At 40.3% G+C, this 21,776-nt stretch overlaps 1 protein-coding gene across 3 annotated transcripts; it reads right to left on the bottom strand.

Annotated features, from left to right (window-relative positions):
• Positions 1–1,101: 1,101 nt before the first annotated feature.
• On the bottom strand, positions 1,102–19,981 carry LOC142214293 (high affinity immunoglobulin gamma Fc receptor I-like). Of its 3 annotated transcripts, none has more exons than XM_075283196.1 (10): positions 19,730–19,981; positions 12,193–12,213; positions 11,033–11,287; positions 9,493–9,753; positions 7,828–8,124; positions 6,746–6,790; positions 5,640–5,762; positions 4,843–4,932; positions 2,263–2,354; positions 1,102–1,246 (listed from the first exon to the last, which is right to left on the bottom strand). In XM_075283196.1, the coding sequence occupies exons 1-9, from the start codon at positions 19,758–19,760 to the stop codon at positions 2,287–2,289; spliced, it is 1,191 nt and encodes a 396-aa protein (XP_075139297.1). In that variant the 5' UTR covers positions 19,761–19,981; the 3' UTR covers positions 1,102–1,246; positions 2,263–2,286. The 3 variants fall into 3 exon arrangements, with proteins under 3 accessions (XP_075139297.1, XP_075139296.1, XP_075139298.1); XM_075283195.1 differs by having other exon boundaries at positions 2,268–2,354; XM_075283197.1 differs by lacking the exon at positions 6,746–6,790 and having other exon boundaries at positions 2,268–2,354.
• Between the last annotated feature and the right edge of the window lie 1,795 nt (positions 19,982–21,776).

The raw sequence follows: 21,776 nt of genomic DNA, 5'->3' as shown, positions 1-21,776 counted from the left end.
CCATCAGTATGGCAGGATTCCCATTAGAATGGCAGGACTCCCATCAGAATGGCAGGACTCCCATCAGTATGGCAGGACTCCCATCAGTATGGCAGGACTCCGGCATCAGTATGGCAGGACTCCGGCATCAGTATGGCAGGACTCCGGCATCAGTATGGCAGGACTCCGGCATCAGTATGGCAGGACTCCGGCATCAGTATGGCAGGACTCCCATCAGAATGTCAGGACTCCCATCAGAATGTCAGGACTCCCATCAGAATGTCAGGACTCCCATCAGAATGTCAGGACTCCCATCAGTATGTCAGGACTTCTATTAGGATGTCAGGACTCCGGCATCAGTATGTCAGGACTTCTATCAGGATGTCAGGACTCCCATCAGAATGTCAGGACTCCCATCAGTATGTCAGGACTTCTATTAGGATGTCAGGACTCCGGCATCAGTATGTCAGGACTTCTATCAGGATGTCAGGACTCCCATCTGTATGTCAGGACTCCGGCAGTATGTCAGGACTCCCATCTGTATGTCAGGACTCCCATTTGTATGTCAGGACTCCATCAAACAGCCTTTCATATTTCTGCTTCTTGGAAAGTGGGGAGAGTCTTCCATAGTTCTTTGCACCAAACCCAGAGGTTCCAGGCTGGGTCCGACACTGGAACAAAATGTGACACTGAGGCCCATCACGGCGGTCCCTGACATCAGCCAGAAGCTCTGAAGACAACAGGGAGTTGTGCCGGAGCCCAGAAGAGGTCAGTAACACGCAGTCTTTAAGAAAAAGGCCACTTATAAAATCTGCAAGTGTGACTCAGCCCCATTCAAGTAAATAGGACTAGGCTACAACCACTACCATTATACCAGGCATAGCTCTAGACAATGGAGAAAAAGGTTGAAGTCATCATAGACCTGCAGGCCCTTCACTCTGCAGGGGTTCCCGGGACCCCCCACCAACTCTTGACAAGACAAGCCATTTGTATACTACAGTAGAAAATACTTGTAAGTCCAGATCTCCAGACCACGGTCAGTACCTGCATTATGGAGAGAAGCTCTTACATCACGCTATGACACGTACTTATGACATCATCACTCCATATAAATCTGTTTATTGTAAATCTGACATCAGTGTACGCCGGAGATCCTGACCAGGTAAGTGACCAGGGATCAGATATTCCGGCCTCTGTACTAGGTGAGCGGTCTCCAGATCTCCATCACCAGAGCTGCAGTCTCTTCCAGGGATTGTAGGAAACATCACTATGGTAGACACAAAAGAAAAGGAAATGTTACTTGATATCTGAAGACGTCTCCGGTCCTCACCGACTTCTGTTAACCCTTTAAGGATGCAGGGTAGTTTGTACGTTAATGCTCGGCCAAATTTTTACTAGGAAAGTGGCCACCCCTTTAACATAGCCTGCATTTTGTTAAGGACTCCAATTTCTGATGGAATCTCTTCAATACAATTTTGCAACATGCCGACCAAATACTGGAATTCACAACAAAACCTAAAGCCGTATCTAAGCCATGACTGTGTGACACAATATCACAAAATCACATTGTTTTGAAAAGGGAGTCATCTCATGATATGTTATGTGAAAACGTCCGGCCAAGAGGGAAGGTAAAAAAGAGAACACGTCTGTATATGTTTGGTACCTATTGGCCCAGAACTCATGGTTTTCTAGATCTCTGCTTGCTGTCATTCGTTCTGCTTACTCCCTGTGGATAAAAATGAGTCCATGGTCGTGTGATATTCAGTCCATGGTCACGTGGTATACAGTCCATGGTCATGTGGTATACAGTCCATGGTCATGTGATATACAGTCCATGGCCATGTGATATACAGTCCTTGGTCATGTGATATACAGTCCATGGTCATGAGGTATACAGTCCATGATCATGTGATGTACAAACAGGTGCACAGCTCGTTACCAGGCAGATGTCTGATTACTGTGCTGTGACTGTAACAAGCCGTGCACCGGTGTGTACATCACATGACATGGACTGTATTCCACATGACCATGGACTATATATATCACATGACCACGGGCTGTATATTACATCACCATGGTCAGAACTGTATCCACTGATCGGTAGAATGAATGAAAACAAGCAGAGATCTAGAAAACTCTGAGGAATTGATACTAGAAGTATATTGGACAATTGTACAAATTTGTATAATACAAACAACATTTATTTGCTGAGATTGGACATTCCCTTTAATGATAAACCCTGTTCTAAAACAATAGAGGACTTTGCTACCAATTGCTATATACCTCACCGAAGACTCCATTCCATTATCAGACGATGATGTGACTTTCTACCACCAATTTATTCCCATCAGGTTTACATAGGGTCAGTGAATCATCTGCGGAACAGACACGACAGTCATTGTATTATCTATGGACAAAGATGCTTTAAAGAGGACCTTTCATCAGATCGGGCACAGGCAGTTCTATATACTGATGGAAAGCTGACAGTGCGCTGAATTCAGCGCACTGTCGGCTTTCCCGATCCGTGCCCGGTGTAAAGCGCTATCGGTCCCGGGACCGTAGCGCTTTAGTATCAGAAGGGCGTTTCTGACAGTTAGCCAGGAACGTCCTTCTGCCTCGCGGCGCCTATCGCGCTGTACTGTGGAGCGGGGAGGAACGCCCCCTCCCTCTTCTGATAATACTCGTCTATGGACGAGCTGTGTGAGCAGAGGAAGGGGGCGTTCCTCCCCGCTCCACAGTACAGCGCGATAGGCGCCGCGAGGCAGAAGGACGTTCCTGGCTAACAGTCAGAAACGCCCTTCTGACCCTAAAGCGCTATGGTCCCGGGACCGATAGCGCTTTACACCAGGCACAGATCGGGAAAGCCGACAGTGCGCTGAATTCAGCGCCCTGTCAGCTTTCCAGCAGTATATAGAACTGCTGTGCCCCAATCTGATGAAAGGTCCTCTTTAACCCCTTAAGGACCCGGCCATTTTTTGGTTTCGCATTTTCGTTTTTCCCTCCTCACATTTCAAGAGCCATAACTTTTTCATTTTTCAGTTCACAGAGTCACATGATGGCTTATTGTTTGCGGGACAAATTGTACTTTGTAATGGCACCATTCAATATGCTGTGCAATGTACTGGGAAGCTGGAAAAAAATTCAGAATGAGGCGCAATTGGAGAAAAAATGCATTTGCGCCATTTTCTTATGGGTTTAATTTTTACAGCGTTCACTGTTTGGTACAAATGACATGTTACCTGTGTTCTACGTGTCAGTACGAACGCGGTGATACCAAATTTATATAGTATTTGAAATGTTTTGATACTTTTAAAAAAATGATAAACTTTGCAAAATAGAAAAAAATTTTTGTGTCATCATGTTCTAACACCTGTAACTTTTTCATATTTCCATGTATGGAGCTGGTTGTGGTGTCTTTTTATGCGGGACAAGATGACGTTTCTATTGATACCATTTGGGGAAAGATCTGATGGTTTGATCACTTTTTATTCAATTTTTTATAGGAGGCAAAGTGTTGAAAAAAACGCTTTTTGGCTGTTTTTATTTTTTTTGCCGCTACGCCGTTCGCAGTACGGGATAAATGTTTTAATATTCTAATAGTTCGTGCATTTTGGAGCGCAGGGATACCTAATATGTTTATGTTTAATGTTCTTTAATTACTTTTATAGCTAATCTAGGGAAAGGGGGTGATTTGAACTTTTATATTTTTTTTATTTTTTTAATACTTTTAAAAACTTTTTTTTTTCTTCTGTTACATTTATGATCAGACCCCTTAGGTACCTTGAAACCTAGGGAGTCTGATCGCTCATACTATTCACTGCAATACTACAGTACTGCAGTGAATAGGAAAATCGCAGCACTTCTATTAGATGCTGCCTCTGGCATCGTCTAATAGATCTAGTGCAGAGACAAGCCTGGAAGCCTTCAATAGGCTTCCGGCTGTCATAGCAACCGATCACCGCCCTCATGTGACGTTCAGGAGGGTGGCGATCGGCGAAACATGGCGGCGCCCATGCCGCCGGCGCCGTTTACACACTGCGGTCACGTTTGACCGCAGTGTGTAAAGGGTTAACAGCAGCGATCGGCTCGGGCACCGACCGCTGCTGTTATTGGCAGGTCCTGGCTGTATGATACAGCCGGCATCTGCCGTGTATGGAGCGAGCTCAGCGTGTGAGCTCGCTCCATACATCCCCATGCGACCCATGACGTACAGTTACGTCAAGGGTCGCTAAGGGGTTAACACCTAAATTTTCAGACTTTTGATTGTCACAAATTTTATCTCCTTTCTGTGATAAAACATAGACACTTGCTCCTGGTGTCGTATGATGGAGGAGATTCAGCTTTCATATGACACTAAGGCTGCAGTTCTATCTGTATTATTTCCGGAGATATTGGCGGTCAGGATTGGGAGCAGCTACATATAAATATCAGAGACATGACTGTGTTTTCAATTGTTGATATCTCTGTCAATAGTATAGGTAGAATTATAGCTACACAACTTAAAGGGATATCCATAATAAAACAGACACACCTTAAAGGGAGTGCCACCAGCACCCAGCATATCACCCCAACCCTACAGATAGATAGGTTAGGGTCATCCGAATCAAATAAATGTGAATCGGAGCCTCTTATACCAAGAGATCACCATTATGACCAATATGCAAATTAGCTCTTTTGAGTAACGCGGGGGCCGCCATTGCTCCAAAGAACTCATTACCAGCGATATCTCGGCAGTGGAGGCTCCGACTCACATTGGGGAAACCCCATCTGATTCAGGTGACCCTAACCTATCTATCTGCAGGGCTGGGATTGATATCCTGGGGTCTAGTCCCACTCCCTTTAAATCTTTAACCCTGCACTTACTTGTCCATCTGTTATGTGTGTCCAGATCTGTATAAATGTTCTCAGTTTCATCGTTGGCCTCTTTGAATTCAGTTTGCGGGACATAGGAAACTGATAATAATGGAACAAAAGAGAATATTTTTTCTGTAGAGAGTGACTTTTTAGCAATATCCTTAGGAAAAATTTAAGGTATATTCCGGAACTAATATATTAGGATAGGAATAGGGTATCCCTGGTGGACACAAACACTCCCTGACTCCTATTCACTTCAATGGGAGCACCAGAGATAGCTGAGGGCTGTTGAAGTTAATGGGAGCGGGGATGTGGCTACGTCCACCAGGGATTTGGTTGCCTTTGCCACACACTGCCTATTCTCAGGATCGGTGACGGTCCCACCGTTCAGACCCTCACCGATCAGCAATTTATGCTCTGTCCAGCAGTGGGAGCAAATGGGTATGTATATACAGTGGCATCTGATACATTAAGAAATCTTATCAATATATACCACTAATAAGAGTAAACTGTTAGGTCACATGTCTGACAACAGGTGGAGCTAAATTGCAGTCTGTTTTCATAGCAACCAGTAGAATTTTAAAAGAAACAATAAAGGAATGGTCGGAATGTAATAAACTCTAATATCTGTACAAGAAATATTAGGGAAAGTGTTCACTATATAGAGATGACCAAACTAGATTGGGTCAGAATTTTCCAAAATTTTTGGAGTCCATCACCCGCGAACCTCAGGACCTAGACCATGATGATGACCATGATCTATCACTGTAGATTACTGATGACTCTGATTCCCCCTTTTCGGTTACCGTTTGGTAGATGTTGGTTGATATCAGGCAGAAAACATCTTTTTCTATACAGGAAGATCAGGACGATGATGAGGATTAAGACCAGCGAAGTCACTGAAAATACTGTGGCGGCAAGACTTGTCCCTTAAACACATAGAATAGCCATTGTAAATTATGTGCACCCTCAGCTCCACCAGTATCCAGATAAATGACCCCTCCCATGTCCAACCTCCTATTACAACTTATGTGGACTCCTTATATAGGTGACTATGGAAAGAGGAGAAAGAAGACCGAGGTCCACAATACACTTCTACTCTTCAGGAAGATTTCACGCTACGTTTTCGTACTCTTTGGCTTAGTAGAATGACCACTCCTGTAATAGATAGACCAATGCGTCCTACCGATGGTATCTACCTATATCTAGCTAAATGACCACCATGTCCAACCTCCTATTACAACTTATGTGGACTCCTTATATAGGTGACTATGGAAAGAGGAGAAAGAAGACCGAGGTCCACAATACACTTCTACTCTTCAGGAAGATTTGACGTACTCTTTGGCTTAGTACAATGACCACTCATGCAACAGATAGACCAATGCGTCCTACCGATAGTATATACCTGTATCCAGCTAAATGACCGCCATGTCCAACCTCCTATTACAATTTATGTGGACTCCTGATATAGATGACTATGGAAAGAGGAGAAAGAAGACCGAGGTCCACAATACACTTCTACTCTTCAGGAAGATTTCACGCTACGTTTTCGTACTCTTTGGCTTAGTAGAATGACCACTCCTGTAATAGACCAATGCGTCCTACCGACGGTATCTACCTGTATCCAGCTAAATGACCGCCATGTCCAACCTCCTATTACAACTTATGTGGACTCCTTATATAGGTGACTATGGAAAGAGGAGAAAGAATAGCAAGGTCCACAATACACTTCTACTCTTCAGGAAGATTTGACGTACTCTTTGGCTTAGTACAATGACCAGTCCTGTAATAGATAGACCAATGCGTCCTACCATTCCATCGGTGATGTAGCGTACAAGTTCTGTTCACAAAGAACAGTTTGTGGTGGACTCAGGTGGAAATTGATGGCTTTAGCGAAATAAAAGAAAATCACCTGGTGTAGATGATAAAACCTCCGTCTCTGATTTATCAAACAGCTCTACAAGAGAGAAATAAAGATTCAGCCACCAATGGTCCTCTATAGAGATGAGTGAGTACTGTTCGGATCAGCCGATCCGAACAGCACGCACGCATTGAAATGAATGGACGTAGCCGGCACGCGGGGGGTTAAGCGGCCGGCGTCAAAGCGGAAGTACCAGATACTTCCATTCATTTCAATGCGTGCGTGCTGTTCGGATCGGCTGATCCGAACAGTACTCGCTCATCTCTAGTGCTCTACACATCAGAAGGTCACCTGGTAGAGTCTAAGCTCGTATCTTCACCACCATCGGTTTCCATACAAAATTCTAAGAGCACTGTGTTACCCAAAGAAGCAATGGAAGAGTTAAGATGGACCTCCTATCTATCCCACCTTCAGACTGATAGGGATATAGGGTTAGTCCCATCTCAGGTGTCTAATGACTGAGATAAGACTAACCCAATCTCTGCCGCCATGAGGTGGTTGAGGGTTATGGACACAGCTAACGTGTCAATTCTATGCTGTTTCCATAACTCCCTGGAAGATCTCAGGGTACTACTCTGTTTCCATCACTCCTGTTTACCTCTATGGAAGTTACAACCGTGTTTGAGTGTTTCCATAACCCCCAACTTGCTGGTATGGAGACAAATCCGCGTATGCCTATAGTTTGACTTCCTGACTCTTGGATATAGAGCACGTGCCATAGACACAATGGTCAAGAGCGGACCGTAATTGACTTCTAGACGTGCCCAGTCGATAAGCTGTGAATTCCTCTGTGTCTTATCTGCATATACATGATAGGTGTGATCAGTGTGCTGTAAGTGAGGTGACTGCTGCAACGAAATCTCCTACAGAAAAAAATGACAAAAGGAGCCCTGCCACAAATCACAGCTGTCTTCTGCTGCAAATGGTGCATGCGGAATTAAAAAATTTATGTCCAAACCATAAATATTCGACTGGAATTGACTAAAGCGTAAACTTTAACAAATACGAAAATGTCTAAGCACTGCTGCCGCCATACAATCTCATAATGTTTAACCCCTGAGACGTCTACTCACCGCGCGCTCCATTCCTTTTCACTTGTATAGTTACCGTCTCGCTCATCTTCCTCATTTCAGAATGATAAGTCTTGACCACACACTTATAATCCCCAGAATCGTACCGTTGTGTAGACAAAGTTTCAAATTTGTTGGATGAGCTGAAATCTTGAATATTTTGTCCATCATGGTAGAAGGCAAACTGCAGTACCTTGGTCTGCCTGAGGGGGCTAAGCCTCACGTCACATGTCAGGGTCATGGGGTCACCTTCTGTAACTGAATCTGGGCTCAGTCTTATTGTTGGAAGTGAGAACAGATCTAAAAGAGAAATAAACATGTGATCTCATATCCATATACTGAAGACACCAGTAATGACATCAAAGAATAGGTGTAGTTATTGGTCAGAAGTTAAAGGGGTTCTCCAGTTTCTAATATTGATGGCATATCCTTAAGATACTATAAACAGTGGCGTAACTAAAGGCTTGTGGGCCCAGGTGCAAACTTTTTTCCAGGGCCCCCTAGCCCCTTCCTAGAGCAAATTCTTGATAGTAGCACTTACAGGTGCTTAAGCGATATATCTCAGGCGTACAGCTTTAGTACCCACAACTGAAGTTATCAAGAATATGGTGAGTGAGCAGCACAGCGTCCGACATGTAAACAATACTGGGACCGATTACATGTTCCTCAGTGGACACCACACAGTATTATATGCTCCACAGTGGCCCCACACAGTATTTTATGCTCCACAGTGGGCCCCACACAGTATTATATGCTCCACAGTGGGCCCCACACAGTATTATATGCTCCACAGTGGCCCCTCATAGTTTTATATGCTGCACAGTGGCCCCCTCACAGTATTATATGCTCCACAGTGCCCCCCTCACAGTATTATATGCTCCACAGTGGGCCCCACACAGCATTATAGGCTCCACAGTGACCCCCTTACAGTATTATATGCTTCACAGTGGCCCCCTCACAGTATTATGTGCCCACCTCCCACCAGTGCCTGAATCCTCCCATTCTCCCCTCTTGTTCACGCACAGCCTGCACCCCCATGTCCCCCTCTTGCTCACGCATGTTCTCTCCTTACCTTCCATCAGTCTCGTTCCCAGCAGCCTCCACACTGTCCTGTACAATCCAGAATAGCTCTGCCCACACAAGAGTCTGATCATATCCTAGAGGGCTAAAGGACCGTTGATGATGTCATGACATCACTAAAGGTCCTTTAACACACTAGATTTTAGCATCTACCCCAGAAAGAGCCCCAGACCGAATACTCAGCCCAGAACAGGTAAGTATAAGTATGTTTTTTTTTATATATATACACCTTCCCTGGGCTGGCATTAATGGAAAGGGGCCCAGTCAGGCCCCTTTCCATTAACAATATGTATAGCGGTTGGGGAACAAAGCTTTCCCTGACCACTGTGGTCCGGGGCCCTGGCCATTTCCAGCTGGCCGCTGGCCCCGTACCCCTCCGAGCCCAGTCGCGGTTGCACTCCCTGCAACCACAATCGTTACACCACTGGCTATAAATGACTGTTTGGTGCACATCTCACCTCCCGGGTACACTCAGCTCTTTTCTTAGCATCCGCAAACGTTAACACAGAGCGGCCATATACGTGCATGAAATCTACCTACAGATAAATAATAAGCCATATCATTGTAACAGAATTTACGGTCATTTACCTAGGACTGAGATGGAGGTCTCATCGGAGGGCTGATAATACAGTAGATTGTGTTTGACCTCCTTTATACACTTGTACTTGCTATTGGCTGTGACGCTGACATTCTCAATATATAATTCCTCCTCCTCCCCCCAGTCTTGTATAACCGCGCCATTCTTGTAGAATATAGTCTGCTTTGCGGGGTAACCAGGGTATTGGTGGCATCGCAAGGTGAGGTTGTCTCCTTCATACACACGTAGCGGTGCCTGTAAGATGGCATAGCCTAAAATGCAAAATAGTGCGTGTTAATATAACCTATATAACTTGTCATTGCCTATATATTTTAGAAAAGTACAGTATTCTACAAGTGTTACTCTGGCCACAAAGCCTAATAATAGACAGGCACTTGCCAATTCTCTTATAGTTTTCTTTGCAGCAGTCACTTTATTTACATCACAGACAAACAATACAATATTACAATAGAAGATAACACCACTGAGCCATCATTTCAGCCACTACTGACAATAGATGATGTGACGAATTCGACCTCAAAATCCTGACCAAAAAACTATGTTTGAACTCAGTCTTATACATTACTAGCCTCTGTCCGTGACGTCATCTGTGTGTTGTTGGCATCGATGATCCACCTATATTCAGCAAATTGCTGCCATCAATGGTTTGCCTGCTCCAGCATTTCGGCAGCTCTCAAGCTGTCCTCCTGCTGACCTTGTTCCTCACACCGTGCCTGTGATTGTTTTGGTATCACAGCGGCTCACTGGGACGCCATGTAATGAGCGTGTTGTTGGTGCTGATGATTCGACTGTTCCGGCATTTCAACATCTGTCAAGCTGGCCTGCTGCTGAAATCGTTCCTCGCGCTGTGCCCGTGATTGCTCCGGTATCTCAGCAGCTAGCTGGGACGCCATATAGTAAGCATGTTGTTGGTGTTGATGATCAGCCTGCTTGATTTACAACTGTCAAGCTGGCCTGCCACTGAACTTGTTCCTCGCGCTGTGCCCGTGATTGTTCCAGTATCTCGGCAGCTCGCTGGGACACCATACAATGAGCGTGTTGTTGGCGTCGATGATCACCCTCAGCTCCACTTGAGGAGAACTCTGTTGACTTCTGGCTCCTTCATAGCTCTTGTTGTTTGTGACAAATTAGATTTTCTTTTTCCCGGCATGTTGAAAGTTAGCAAACTGCCAATTTGGATTAAAGGTGTTTGCCCATGTCAGTTTGTCAGCACTGCCTCGAGCAGATCAGATAATATGCAAATGCATGTACACAAACCACTGAGGGTTAGCGTTTGTTTACACATAGAGATAACAGCCCTGGCTTTATCAGAAGCTGAGATAAGAGCAGTGTAACATAGTATGTGAACATAAATTCATAACAGTCGTGAAGCCAAGTCATTTACCGGGTTAAAAAGTAGCCGATGTTTTAATCGAGGTTACAAACTATCTGTGTGCCAAATCCGTTCAGCCGTTTTTGCATGATTGAGGAACAAGCATCCAAACACACAAACTTTCACATTTATAATATTAGTAGGATTATATCACTCACTATTATGGACGTCCAGTCTGACGGGGTCACTCTTGCTGCCACTACTGGTCTGACATTGGTAGTTTCCGCTATTTGAGGTTTGAGCAGATGATATTATATAAGTTTTTCCCGAGTGTATCCAGTAACCGTCCTTGAACCAGTGGTACGTGGCGTCTTCTGCATCTTCATCCACATCACATGTCAATGTTATAGACTCTCCTGTGAAGATCTTGTTCCAGTCTGGGTCAAAAGTCACAATGGGGGTGACTACTGCTCCTGTAAGAAACAAAAAGAGACGGCCATATTGTAGTCTGCATCAATGGGATACTACAGGGTTAGGCAGGGAGGTATGGATGATTTGAACGGGGTGCCACGCAAGGTGGGGATAACTTTGGTGGATAAAGAGTGGGGGTATCTGCTCGTCAGGAGCCGCCATTTCAGTAGCAATGGAGACGTGGTCGATAGAGCATCGTGTGTTCATGTACAACACCTTTATTGAAACGGGCTTTTCCGTCACTCAAACACAGAGACCTTTCATTGAATCATTTTAACGTTGGCTGCCATGATCTGAAGTTTGACATGATCATGAAGTGGGTGAATCACTTTCAACAAACAGGTTTTTTAAGACCCGGAACTGCACGAGCAGGTGACCGAACGGTACGCACCCTTAAAAACATTGAAAGGGTGCGTCAAGCAGTTGAAGCCAGCCCTCGACGTTTGGCCGTATGGCATGCTCTTGCTCTTTGCATGTCAGACCGATCAGTTCACCGGATTTTACACCTGGACCTGCATCATCCTTATAGGCTGATGGTTGTCCAACAGTTGCAGCAAAGCGACTACGGAAGACGATTCAGATTTGCAGAAACAATTTTGGAAAACATGATTGATGATATTGTTTTGATTATGAGTGACGAAGCTCACTTTCATTTGTCAGGATTTTTGGGGGGGTTTTTTGTAATGGCAAAATCCAAGCTACACATTGAAAAAATAAAATTTGTGTTTCATTGAAAAATGAGGGTGTAACTGTTATTTCAAATCATCCATAACCCTAACCCTGGATATCTGCACCATGTAGATAAGACTATAGCTACACTAGATTTTTATCACTTACTCCAAAAATTTCCAAAATGTCCAAAAATTTCCTTCCTTATTATAGTCAATTATAAGAAAAGAAACCTCACCTATATGTTCCAGGGTCAACACTGCAAAACAAAGAACATAAAGTGTATCATAAATATTCTGATATTGTAAGCAGTGTCTATCTTATTTATACAATACAACATTAATAAACCTGTCATATATGTACAAGATTAGTACTAGTATTATACTGCCCTCTATGTACAAGAATATAACTACTATAATACTGCTCCTATGTACAAGAATATAACTACTATAATACTGCTCCTATGTACAAGAATATAACTACTATAATACTGCTCCTATGTACAAGAATATAACTACTATAATACTGCTCCTATGTACAAGAATATAACTACTATAATACTACCTCCTATGTACAAGAATATAACTACTATAATACTGCTCCTATGTACAAGAATATAACTACTATAATACTGCTCCTATGTACAAGAATATAACTACTATAATACTGCTCCTATGTACAAGAATATAACTACTATAATACTGCTCCTATGTACAAGAATATAACTACTATAATACTGCTCCTATGTACAAGAATATAACTACTATAATACTGCTCCTATGTACAAGAATATAACTACTATAATACTACTCCTATGTACAAGAATATAACTACTATAATACTACCTCCTATGGACAAGAATATAACTACTATAATACTGCTATGTACAAGAATATAACTACAATAATACTACCTTCTATATAAAAGAATATAACTACTATAATACTACTCCTATGTACAAGAATATAACTACTATAATACCTCCTATGTACAAGAATATAACTACTATAATACTGCTCCTATGTACAAGAATATAACTACTATAATACTACCTCCTATGTACAAGAATATAACTACAATAATACTACTCCTATGTACAAGAATATAACTACAATAATACTACTCCTATGTACAAGAATATAACTACTATAATACTACTCCTATGTATAAGAATATAATTACTATAATACTGCTCCTATGTACAAGAATATAACTACTATAATACTGCTCCTATGTACAAGAATATAACTACTATAATACTACGTCCTATGTACAAGAATATAACTACTATAATACTTCTCCTATGTACAAGAATATAACTACAATAATACTACTCCTATGTACAAGAATATAACTACTATAATACTACTCCTATGTACAAGAATATAACTACTATAATACTACTCCTATGTACAAGAATATAAATACTATAATACTACTCCTATATACAAGAATATAACTACTATAATACTACTCCTATGTACAAGAATATAACTACTATAATACTACTACTCCTATGTACAAGAATATAACTACTATAATACTGCTCCTATGTACAAGAATATAACTACTATAATACTACTCCTATGTACAAGAATATAACTACTATAATACTACTCCTATATACAAGAATATAACTACTATAATACTGCTCCTATGTACAAGAATATAACTACTATAATACTGTCCCCTATGTACAAGAATATAACTACTATAATACTACTCCTATGTACAAGAATATAACTACTATAATACTGTCCCCTATGTACAAGAATATAACTACTATAATACTACTCCTATGTACAAGAATATAACTACTATAATACTGCTCCTATGTACAAGAATATAACTACTATAATACTGCTCCTATGTACAAGAATATAACTACTATAATACTGTCCCCTATGTACAAGAATATAACTACTATAATACTGCTCCTATGTACAAGAATATAACTACTATAATACTGCTCCTATGTACAAGAATATAACTACTATAATACTACTCCTATGTACAAGAATATAACTACTATAATACTGTCCCCTATGTACAAGAATATAACTACTATAGTACTGCTCCTATGTACAAGAATATAACTACTATAATACTGCTCCTATGTACAAGAATATAACTACTATAATACTACTCCTATGTACAAGAATATAACTACTATAATACTACTCCTATGTACAAGAATATAACTACTATAATACTGCCTCCTATGTACAAGAATATAACTACTATAATACTACTCCTATGTACAAGAATATAACTACTATAATACTGCTCCTATGTACAAGAATATAACTACTATAATACTGCCCCCTATGTACAAGAATATAACTACTATAATACTACTCCTATGTACAAGAATATAACTACTATAATACTGCTCCTATGTACAAGAATATAACTACTATAGTACTGCTCCTATGTACAAGAATATAACTGCTATAATACTACTCCTATGTACAAGAATATAACTACTATAATACTACTCCTATGTACAAGAATATAACTACTATAATACTACTCCTATGTACAAGAATATAACTACTATAATACTACTCCTATGTACAAGAATATAACTACTATAATACTGCCTCCTATGTACAAGAATATAACTACTATAATACTACTCCTATGTACAAGAATATAACTACTATAATACTGCTCCTATGTACAAGAATATAACTACTATAATACTGCCCCCTATGTACAAGAATATAACTACTATAATACTACTCCTATGTACAAGAATATAACTACTATAATACTACTCCTATGTACAAGAATATAACTACTATAATACTGCTCCTATGTACAAGAATATAACTACTATAATACTACTCCTATGTACAAGAATATAACTACTATAATACTGCTCCTATGTACAAGAATATAACTACTATAATACTACTCCTATGTACAAGAATATAACTACTATAATACTACTCCTATGTACAAGAATATAACTACTATAATACTGCTCCTATGTACAAGAATATAACTACTATAATACTGCCTCCTATGTACAAGAATATAACTAAAGAAGATAGGTCCAAACAGGTAGCTTGAAGGATCTGCAACTCATGGACGTGTAAAATCCAAGTCTTTATTTCATAGCTTTTTTAAAATTGAGCCACAACAGGCAAAAAACACATAACAGCTTGACAAGAAGACATAGTGAAAAAGGTAGAAAAACGTGAATTAAAACTGCTGAACTGATGTGTTTCAGAACTATTTATCGTTCTTTACTCATAGTTCAATCCATGTTCCCTCCATGTTGCACATAACTGATCTCTTATATAGTGTTCCTGCAGTACATAATAAGTACGTCTACATTACTTCATCCAGGACAGCCTTGTAAGTTCTGTGTCTTAGTATTGGTTGAACTCTTTCATCATTTAATACCCAATAGACATATACATATAGATTAACAACACAATGATCGACCACTCTCAATTTTCATTCAGAATTCTTGACCAAATAATAAACAATCCTAAAAAATAGATTCAAGTTGACATTCACAAAGGGTTAATTCTAAGGAGTGCAGACTCCAAGTCAGCCTCAAGGTAATTAACTTGCAGGTCTGAACAGGAGCCTGAATCTAATGACCTCACAACCTGTTGTATTTTAAAAAAGCCGAAATAGTAATACACAAAGAACCACCAGACGGCATAAAATTATCTGACAAGAGGTTATAGGGGTTATCTGTTCTACTATGTAACACTAAATGACAGACACCGAAGTGATAACAGTGTTTTATGTGTTCACTTTATACCATGTATCCAATTAAGCATCTGTTGGGCGTGTAGAACTAGATCGATGGTTAAATGCGTAAATTACACCATACTACTAATAGTGTTATCTAAATGGACCGTATATTAGTTCCAAATACAAACATGTGCAACATTAAACAGAGCACTTGATAAAGTAGAACAAAGGGACAGAACTAGTTTGTTTGAGAATAAAGAGGGAAGGAATCCATCTGAGCGCAACAACACAGTAGTTTATTCAACAAGTTTTAGTCCGCAATTCCAAGACATCAAGAAATCTACCAATCTTGGAAATTGACAGTACAGTTAAAAAAATCTTAGAAGGGGGACTTCAATTTATACCCAAATGTGGCACTTCTTTGGGGAATGAACTCTCTCCCAGTTTTTTATATCCTCCATCTCAGATGTCTATAACTGATAGTGAATACGGATCTTATAAATGTGATCAATTGAAATGTAAAAGTTTCCCTTTTACAACAAACATCAAGGAATTGAGCAGTTTTAAGACAGATTTTGAAGTACATTATGAAACTACATTAAAGGGGTTGTCCCATCACAAGGATGCTATCTATACTGCTTGTTAATGTGAATGTAAGACTTTTCCTAAATACACTGCTTCAGCAAAACTGCTTTGTTTGTCCACTATCTTACTTTATTCACTTCTTTGTGGCCACAGCCCTGACCTAGCTGCTCCTGAGTCAAGTGATGTATCTGCTGCTGTCAGGGGGGAGGGAGGAGGGGCTAAGTGCACGGGAGCGAGCCTGGAGGGGGGGGGGGGGTAGTTTACACTTTGGGGGGAAGGGGCCGCCAATACAGACCCAGCATCCGCTGTAATAGAGAGGCGGATGCCGGGGAGGGTTAGACACCAGCACAGATGCCTGTAACATCGCTATGCTCCTGCCCTGCATGAAGTCTGCAGCGGCAGGAGCGGTGCTGTTATTCCAGGGGGGAGGAGTGGAATAACAGCATCGCTCCTGCTGCTGCTGGCTTCATGCAGGGCAGGAGCATAGCGATGTTACAGGCATCTGTGCTGGCATCTAACCCTCCCCGGCATCCGCCTCTCTATTACAGCGGATGCCGGGTCTGTATTCGCATTGTGAAGGCTAGACTGGTCTCACTATCTATGAGCGTGCACGTAGGGCCAGCAGCATCTCGCCGCTGGCTTTGCATATGTAACCCCACCCACCAATGACGCAACAAAGCAGGAAGACAGAAGATTTTACAGCAACGGAGACTGGTGAGTATGCGACGTGGGACAACTCCTTTAAACTGTAATTCCAGATATGTTGTATTTTGCATAAAATGCATGACCTGTAATTTGGATTATATTGGCAGCACTATTCGCCCCCTCAAAGTAAGGATAGCCGAACACATCAGGGATATCAAAAAAACTAATACAGAGGCAATATCGGGAGTCACAAAAAATTTCTCTATTATCCATAAAGGTTCAGTGGAGACTTTTAGGGTTTGGGGTATCGAATCTGTCAAAGAAAATGTCAGGGGAGGTATCAGGAAAAAAAATCTTTAAAAAAAGGAAGCGATATGAATCCTAAAGTTTGGATGTTGCCAACCTGCAGGCGTGAACGCAAAGTCTGACTTAGCTCTAATTTTTTAGGAACCTAGTATATATATTTACATCCATATCTACATGTAATGGGGAGTTATCTATTTAATGTAGATGGTCATCTTCACACAATTCCAAATGGAATGTCACTACATCTGTTCACACTGATGATTATTTGGGGTAGAACTTGGAAACATGAATGTTGTAATATTATTGAAAGCATTGTATCTTCTCGATCCAATCCCTCAGGTGTTAGACCAACGTGGATTCACCTGTGAATGAATTTGATCTAGTGTTGCCACCTATTCACTTTGCAGGAGAGTCCTGTTTTTTAGGAGTAGGTACCTGTTTGCATTTGGAACTAATACATGGTCCATTTAGATAACACTATTAGTAGTATAGTGTAATTTGTGCATTTAACCATCGATCTAGTCCTACACTCCCAGCAGATGCTTAGTTGGATACTTCCTATAAAGTGAACACATAAAACAGTTATCACTTCGGTGTCTGTCATTTAGGACAGGTATTATATGTAGTGTTACATAGTAGAACAGATAACCCCTATAACCTCTTGTCAGATAAATTTGTGCCGTCTGGTTGTTCTTTTCATAGTATTACTATTTCAGCTTTTTCAAAATACAACAGGTTGTGAGGTCATTAGATTCAGGCTCCTGTTCAGACCTGCAAGTTAATTACCTTGAGGCTGACTTGGAGTCTGCACTCCTTAGAATTAACCCTTTGTGAATGTCAACTTGAATCTATTTTTTAGGATTGTTTATTATTTGGTCAAGAATGCTGAATGAAGATTAAGAGTGGTCGATAATTGTGTTGTTAATTTATATGTATATGTCTTTTGGGTATTAAATGATGAAAGAGTTCAACCAATACTAAGACACAGAACTTACAAGGCAGTCCTGAATGAAGTAATGTAGACGTACTTATCATGTACTGCAGGAACACTATATAAGAGATCAGTCATGTGCAACATGGAGGGAGGATTGAACTATGAGTAAGGAACGATAAATAGTTCCGAAACGCGGCAGTTAAGCGGTTTTGATTCACGTTTTTCTACCTTTTTCACTATGTCTTCTTGTCAAGCTGTTATGTGTTTTTTGCCTGTTGTGGCTCAATTTTAAAAGAGCTATGAAATAAAGACTTGGATTTTACACGTCCATGAGTTGCGGATCCTTCAAGCTACCTGTTTGGACCTATCTTCTTTATTTAACTTGGAGCTCCGAAGAGTCAAGGAGGACAGGATCATGCACGATAGGAGGTGAATCAGCTGTACAAGGGGGAGCTACTTCTTACTGACTTTTATATTGTTAAGAATATAACTACTATAATACTGCTCCTATGTACAAGAGTATAACTACTATAATACTGCTCCTATGTACAAGAATATAACTACTATAATACTACTCCTATGTACAAGAATATAACTACTATAATACTACTCCTATGTACAAGAATATAACTACTATAATACTGCTCCTATGTACAAGAATATAACTATTATAATACTGCTCCTATGTACAAGAATATAACTACTATAATACTGCTCCTATGTACAAGAATATAGCTACTATAATACTACTACTATGTACAAGAATATAACTACTATAATACTGCTCCTATGTACAAGAATATAACTACTATAATACTACTCCTATGTACAAGAATATAACTACTATAATACTGCTCCTATGTACAAGAATATAACTACTATAATACTGCTCCTATGTACAAGAATATAACTACTATAATACTGCTCCTATGTACAAGAATATAACTACTATAATACTACTCCTATGTACAAGAATATAACTACTATAATACTACTCCTATGTACAAGAATATAACTACTATAATACTGCTCCTATGTACAAGAATATAACTACTATAATACTACCTTCTATATACAAGAATATAACTACTATAATACTGCTCCTATGTATAAGAATATAACTACTATAATACTATCCCTATGTACAAGAATATAACTACTATAATACTACCTTCTATGTACAGGAATATAACTACTATAATACTGCTCCTATGTACAAGAATATAACTCCTATAATACTACTCCTATGTACAAGAATATAACTACTATAATACTGCTCCTATGTACAAGAATATAACTGCTATACTACCTCCTATGTACAAGAATATAACTACTATAATACTGCTCCTCTGTACAAGAATATAACTACTATAATACTGCTCCTATGTACAAGAATATAACTACTATAATACTACCTCCTATGTACAAGAATATAACTACTATAATACTACCTCCTATGTACAAGAATATAACTACTATAATACTGCTCCTATGTACAAGAATATACTACTATAATACAAAAAAATAACATATAACATTGAATAAGTTTATAACTGACTAATCTGTAATAAATTCTGATGCTACTTACATACTAGGAGGGTCAGTGATATCACATACATGGTGAGTGCGGTATTATTGTACAGCACAGTGTGTATGGAGAGTTCAGTCCCGTGTTGGTTAGGAGGGGTGTTTGTAGAGGAGATGTGACTGCCGGCAGTGCAGGGTGACCTTGTAGTTTAGGTGGGTACAAAGTCTACGGTATATTTTGTTGAAACTTTCCTCTTCATTGACTGCATGTGTTGAGCAGATGTCACATCTCACAGAATCAGGACAATCCCAGAATGTGGGTTACAATCTTGTTTGTCAGATCCGATGCAAACTGCTTCTCTAAAATGACGTTCTGTGACTGTAGTTTCGATTCTTCAGATGGTATGACTGACCCTGGGCCGAGCGCCAAGACATTCTTCTATAAACTTTCCTCTATAAACTTCTCAATAAACAGAACTCATTCTACACGATACTTGTCTGTTTTTTTTTTTGTTTTGTTTTTTTTAATGTAGATTGTGAGCCCCACATAGAGCTCACAATGTACATTTTTCCCTATCAGTATGTCTTTTTTGGAATATGGGATGGAAATCCATGCAAACACGGGGAGAACATACAAACTCCTTGCAGATGTTTTTTTGCCCTTGGCGGGATTTGAACACCAGGACTCCAATGCTGCAGTGCTAACCACTGAGCCACTGTGTGGCCCCTGTCTGTTTTATGACTTCTCCGAGCTCGTAACAATTACCTGATTAGAAACTCAACAACTTATCTCGGGGGTCCCTTGTAATCTCCAACATGAGGAACTCCACTAATGCTAAATAGTGGAGAGAAACGCGTTGAACAGGCCTATGTATTTTGCACCAGCTACAGTCAGTCGTGGCTAGCTGCATGAAAAAGCCGGTGGCGAAAAGTGAAGAGGAATTTCCTCTTCACTTTCCACCGTATGAATGGGGCATAAACCAGATCTTGACTCCTAACCCACATACCCATAAGTCCTTGTAGTGTTAAACAGCTGCACAATATGGCAGAGGCTGTATATAAGTGTAATACAAAAGGTGTATATAAGTGTAACACAGAGCATGTATGTAAGTGTGCTATAGAGGCAGTATTTAAAGGGATTCTACCATTAAAACCCTTTTTTTTGTGGATAAGACGTCGGAATAGCCTTTAGAAAGGCTATTCGTTAGAGATGAGCGAACAGTAAAATATTCGATGTTCGGTATTCGTTTTGAATAGCTGCTCAATACTCGACTATTCGAACGAATATCGAACCCCATTATAGTCTATGGGAGAAAATGCTTTGTTTCAGGGGATCCCACCAAGTCCACTATGACACCTCAGGAAATGATGCCAACACCTCTGCAATGCAACTGGGACAGCAGGGGAAGCATGTCTGGGGGCATCTAACACACCAAAGACCCTCTATTACCCCAACATCACAGCCTAACAACTACACACTTTCCACACTCAAAAAAACCTCTATCAAAGTGGGAAAATACCTGGAAACCTTCTTTACTCCCCAAATGGATGGACACAAACCCCAATTTAAGCTCAACAAACATTAACAAGCACCCCTTTAAATCATGTTCCCCATGACAGCCATAGATGGAATAGACAATGGAAAATCCTTCAGTCCCCACCCTGAACTGTCATTGTGTGTGTGTGTGTGTGTGTGTGTGTGTGTGTGTGTGTGTGTGTGTGTGTGTGTGTGTGTGTGTGTGTGTGTGTGTGTGTGTGATGTGGTAAGACCTTCCAAAATTCACTTTTTTTTGTTTCAATCATTTTTATTAAAGAGTTTTAACAAGACAAAAAGGGAAAAGGGCATGTATACGTCATCCACAGTTTAGAGATATATAAAGTTGTCTTGGTAATACAATAACATGACATTGTGGTATATCATGAACAATAAAGATAAAGCTGTAAAGGTACAAACAGGGAAAATAAACATAAATATAAGGCACATAAAGTCATCTTGGTGATATCGTATAATATCAGGAGTAGGTGAAAGCTGCACAATAAAGACATAGCAATCAAGTGTTACAATCTCAAGGTCAGTGGTGAGGACTGCTGGCACGGAGAGAGCAAAC

This window comes from Leptodactylus fuscus, chromosome 7 (genome assembly GCF_031893055.1).
Source record: "Leptodactylus fuscus isolate aLepFus1 chromosome 7, aLepFus1.hap2, whole genome shotgun sequence".
Classification (NCBI taxonomy): domain Eukaryota; kingdom Metazoa; phylum Chordata; class Amphibia; order Anura; family Leptodactylidae; genus Leptodactylus; species Leptodactylus fuscus.
Note: the sequence above shows the minus strand (reverse complement) of the source record. Positions and strands in the feature narration are given on the sequence as shown.

Bases quoted from the DNA above. Each gene is read 5' to 3' on its own strand.
- LOC142214293 (XM_075283196.1), bottom strand. From the start codon at position 19,760: ATGTATGTGATATCACTGACCCTCCTAGTAT. The intron at 8,125-9,492 runs GTAAATGACCGT...TTTCTCTTTTAG, and splicing joins GACCTCCATCTCAGTCCTAG to ATCTGTTCTCACTTCCAACA. The intron at 6,791-7,827 runs GTGAGTAGACGT...TCTCTCTTGTAG, and splicing joins GAAAAGGAATGGAGCGCGCG to AGCTGTTTGATAAATCAGAG.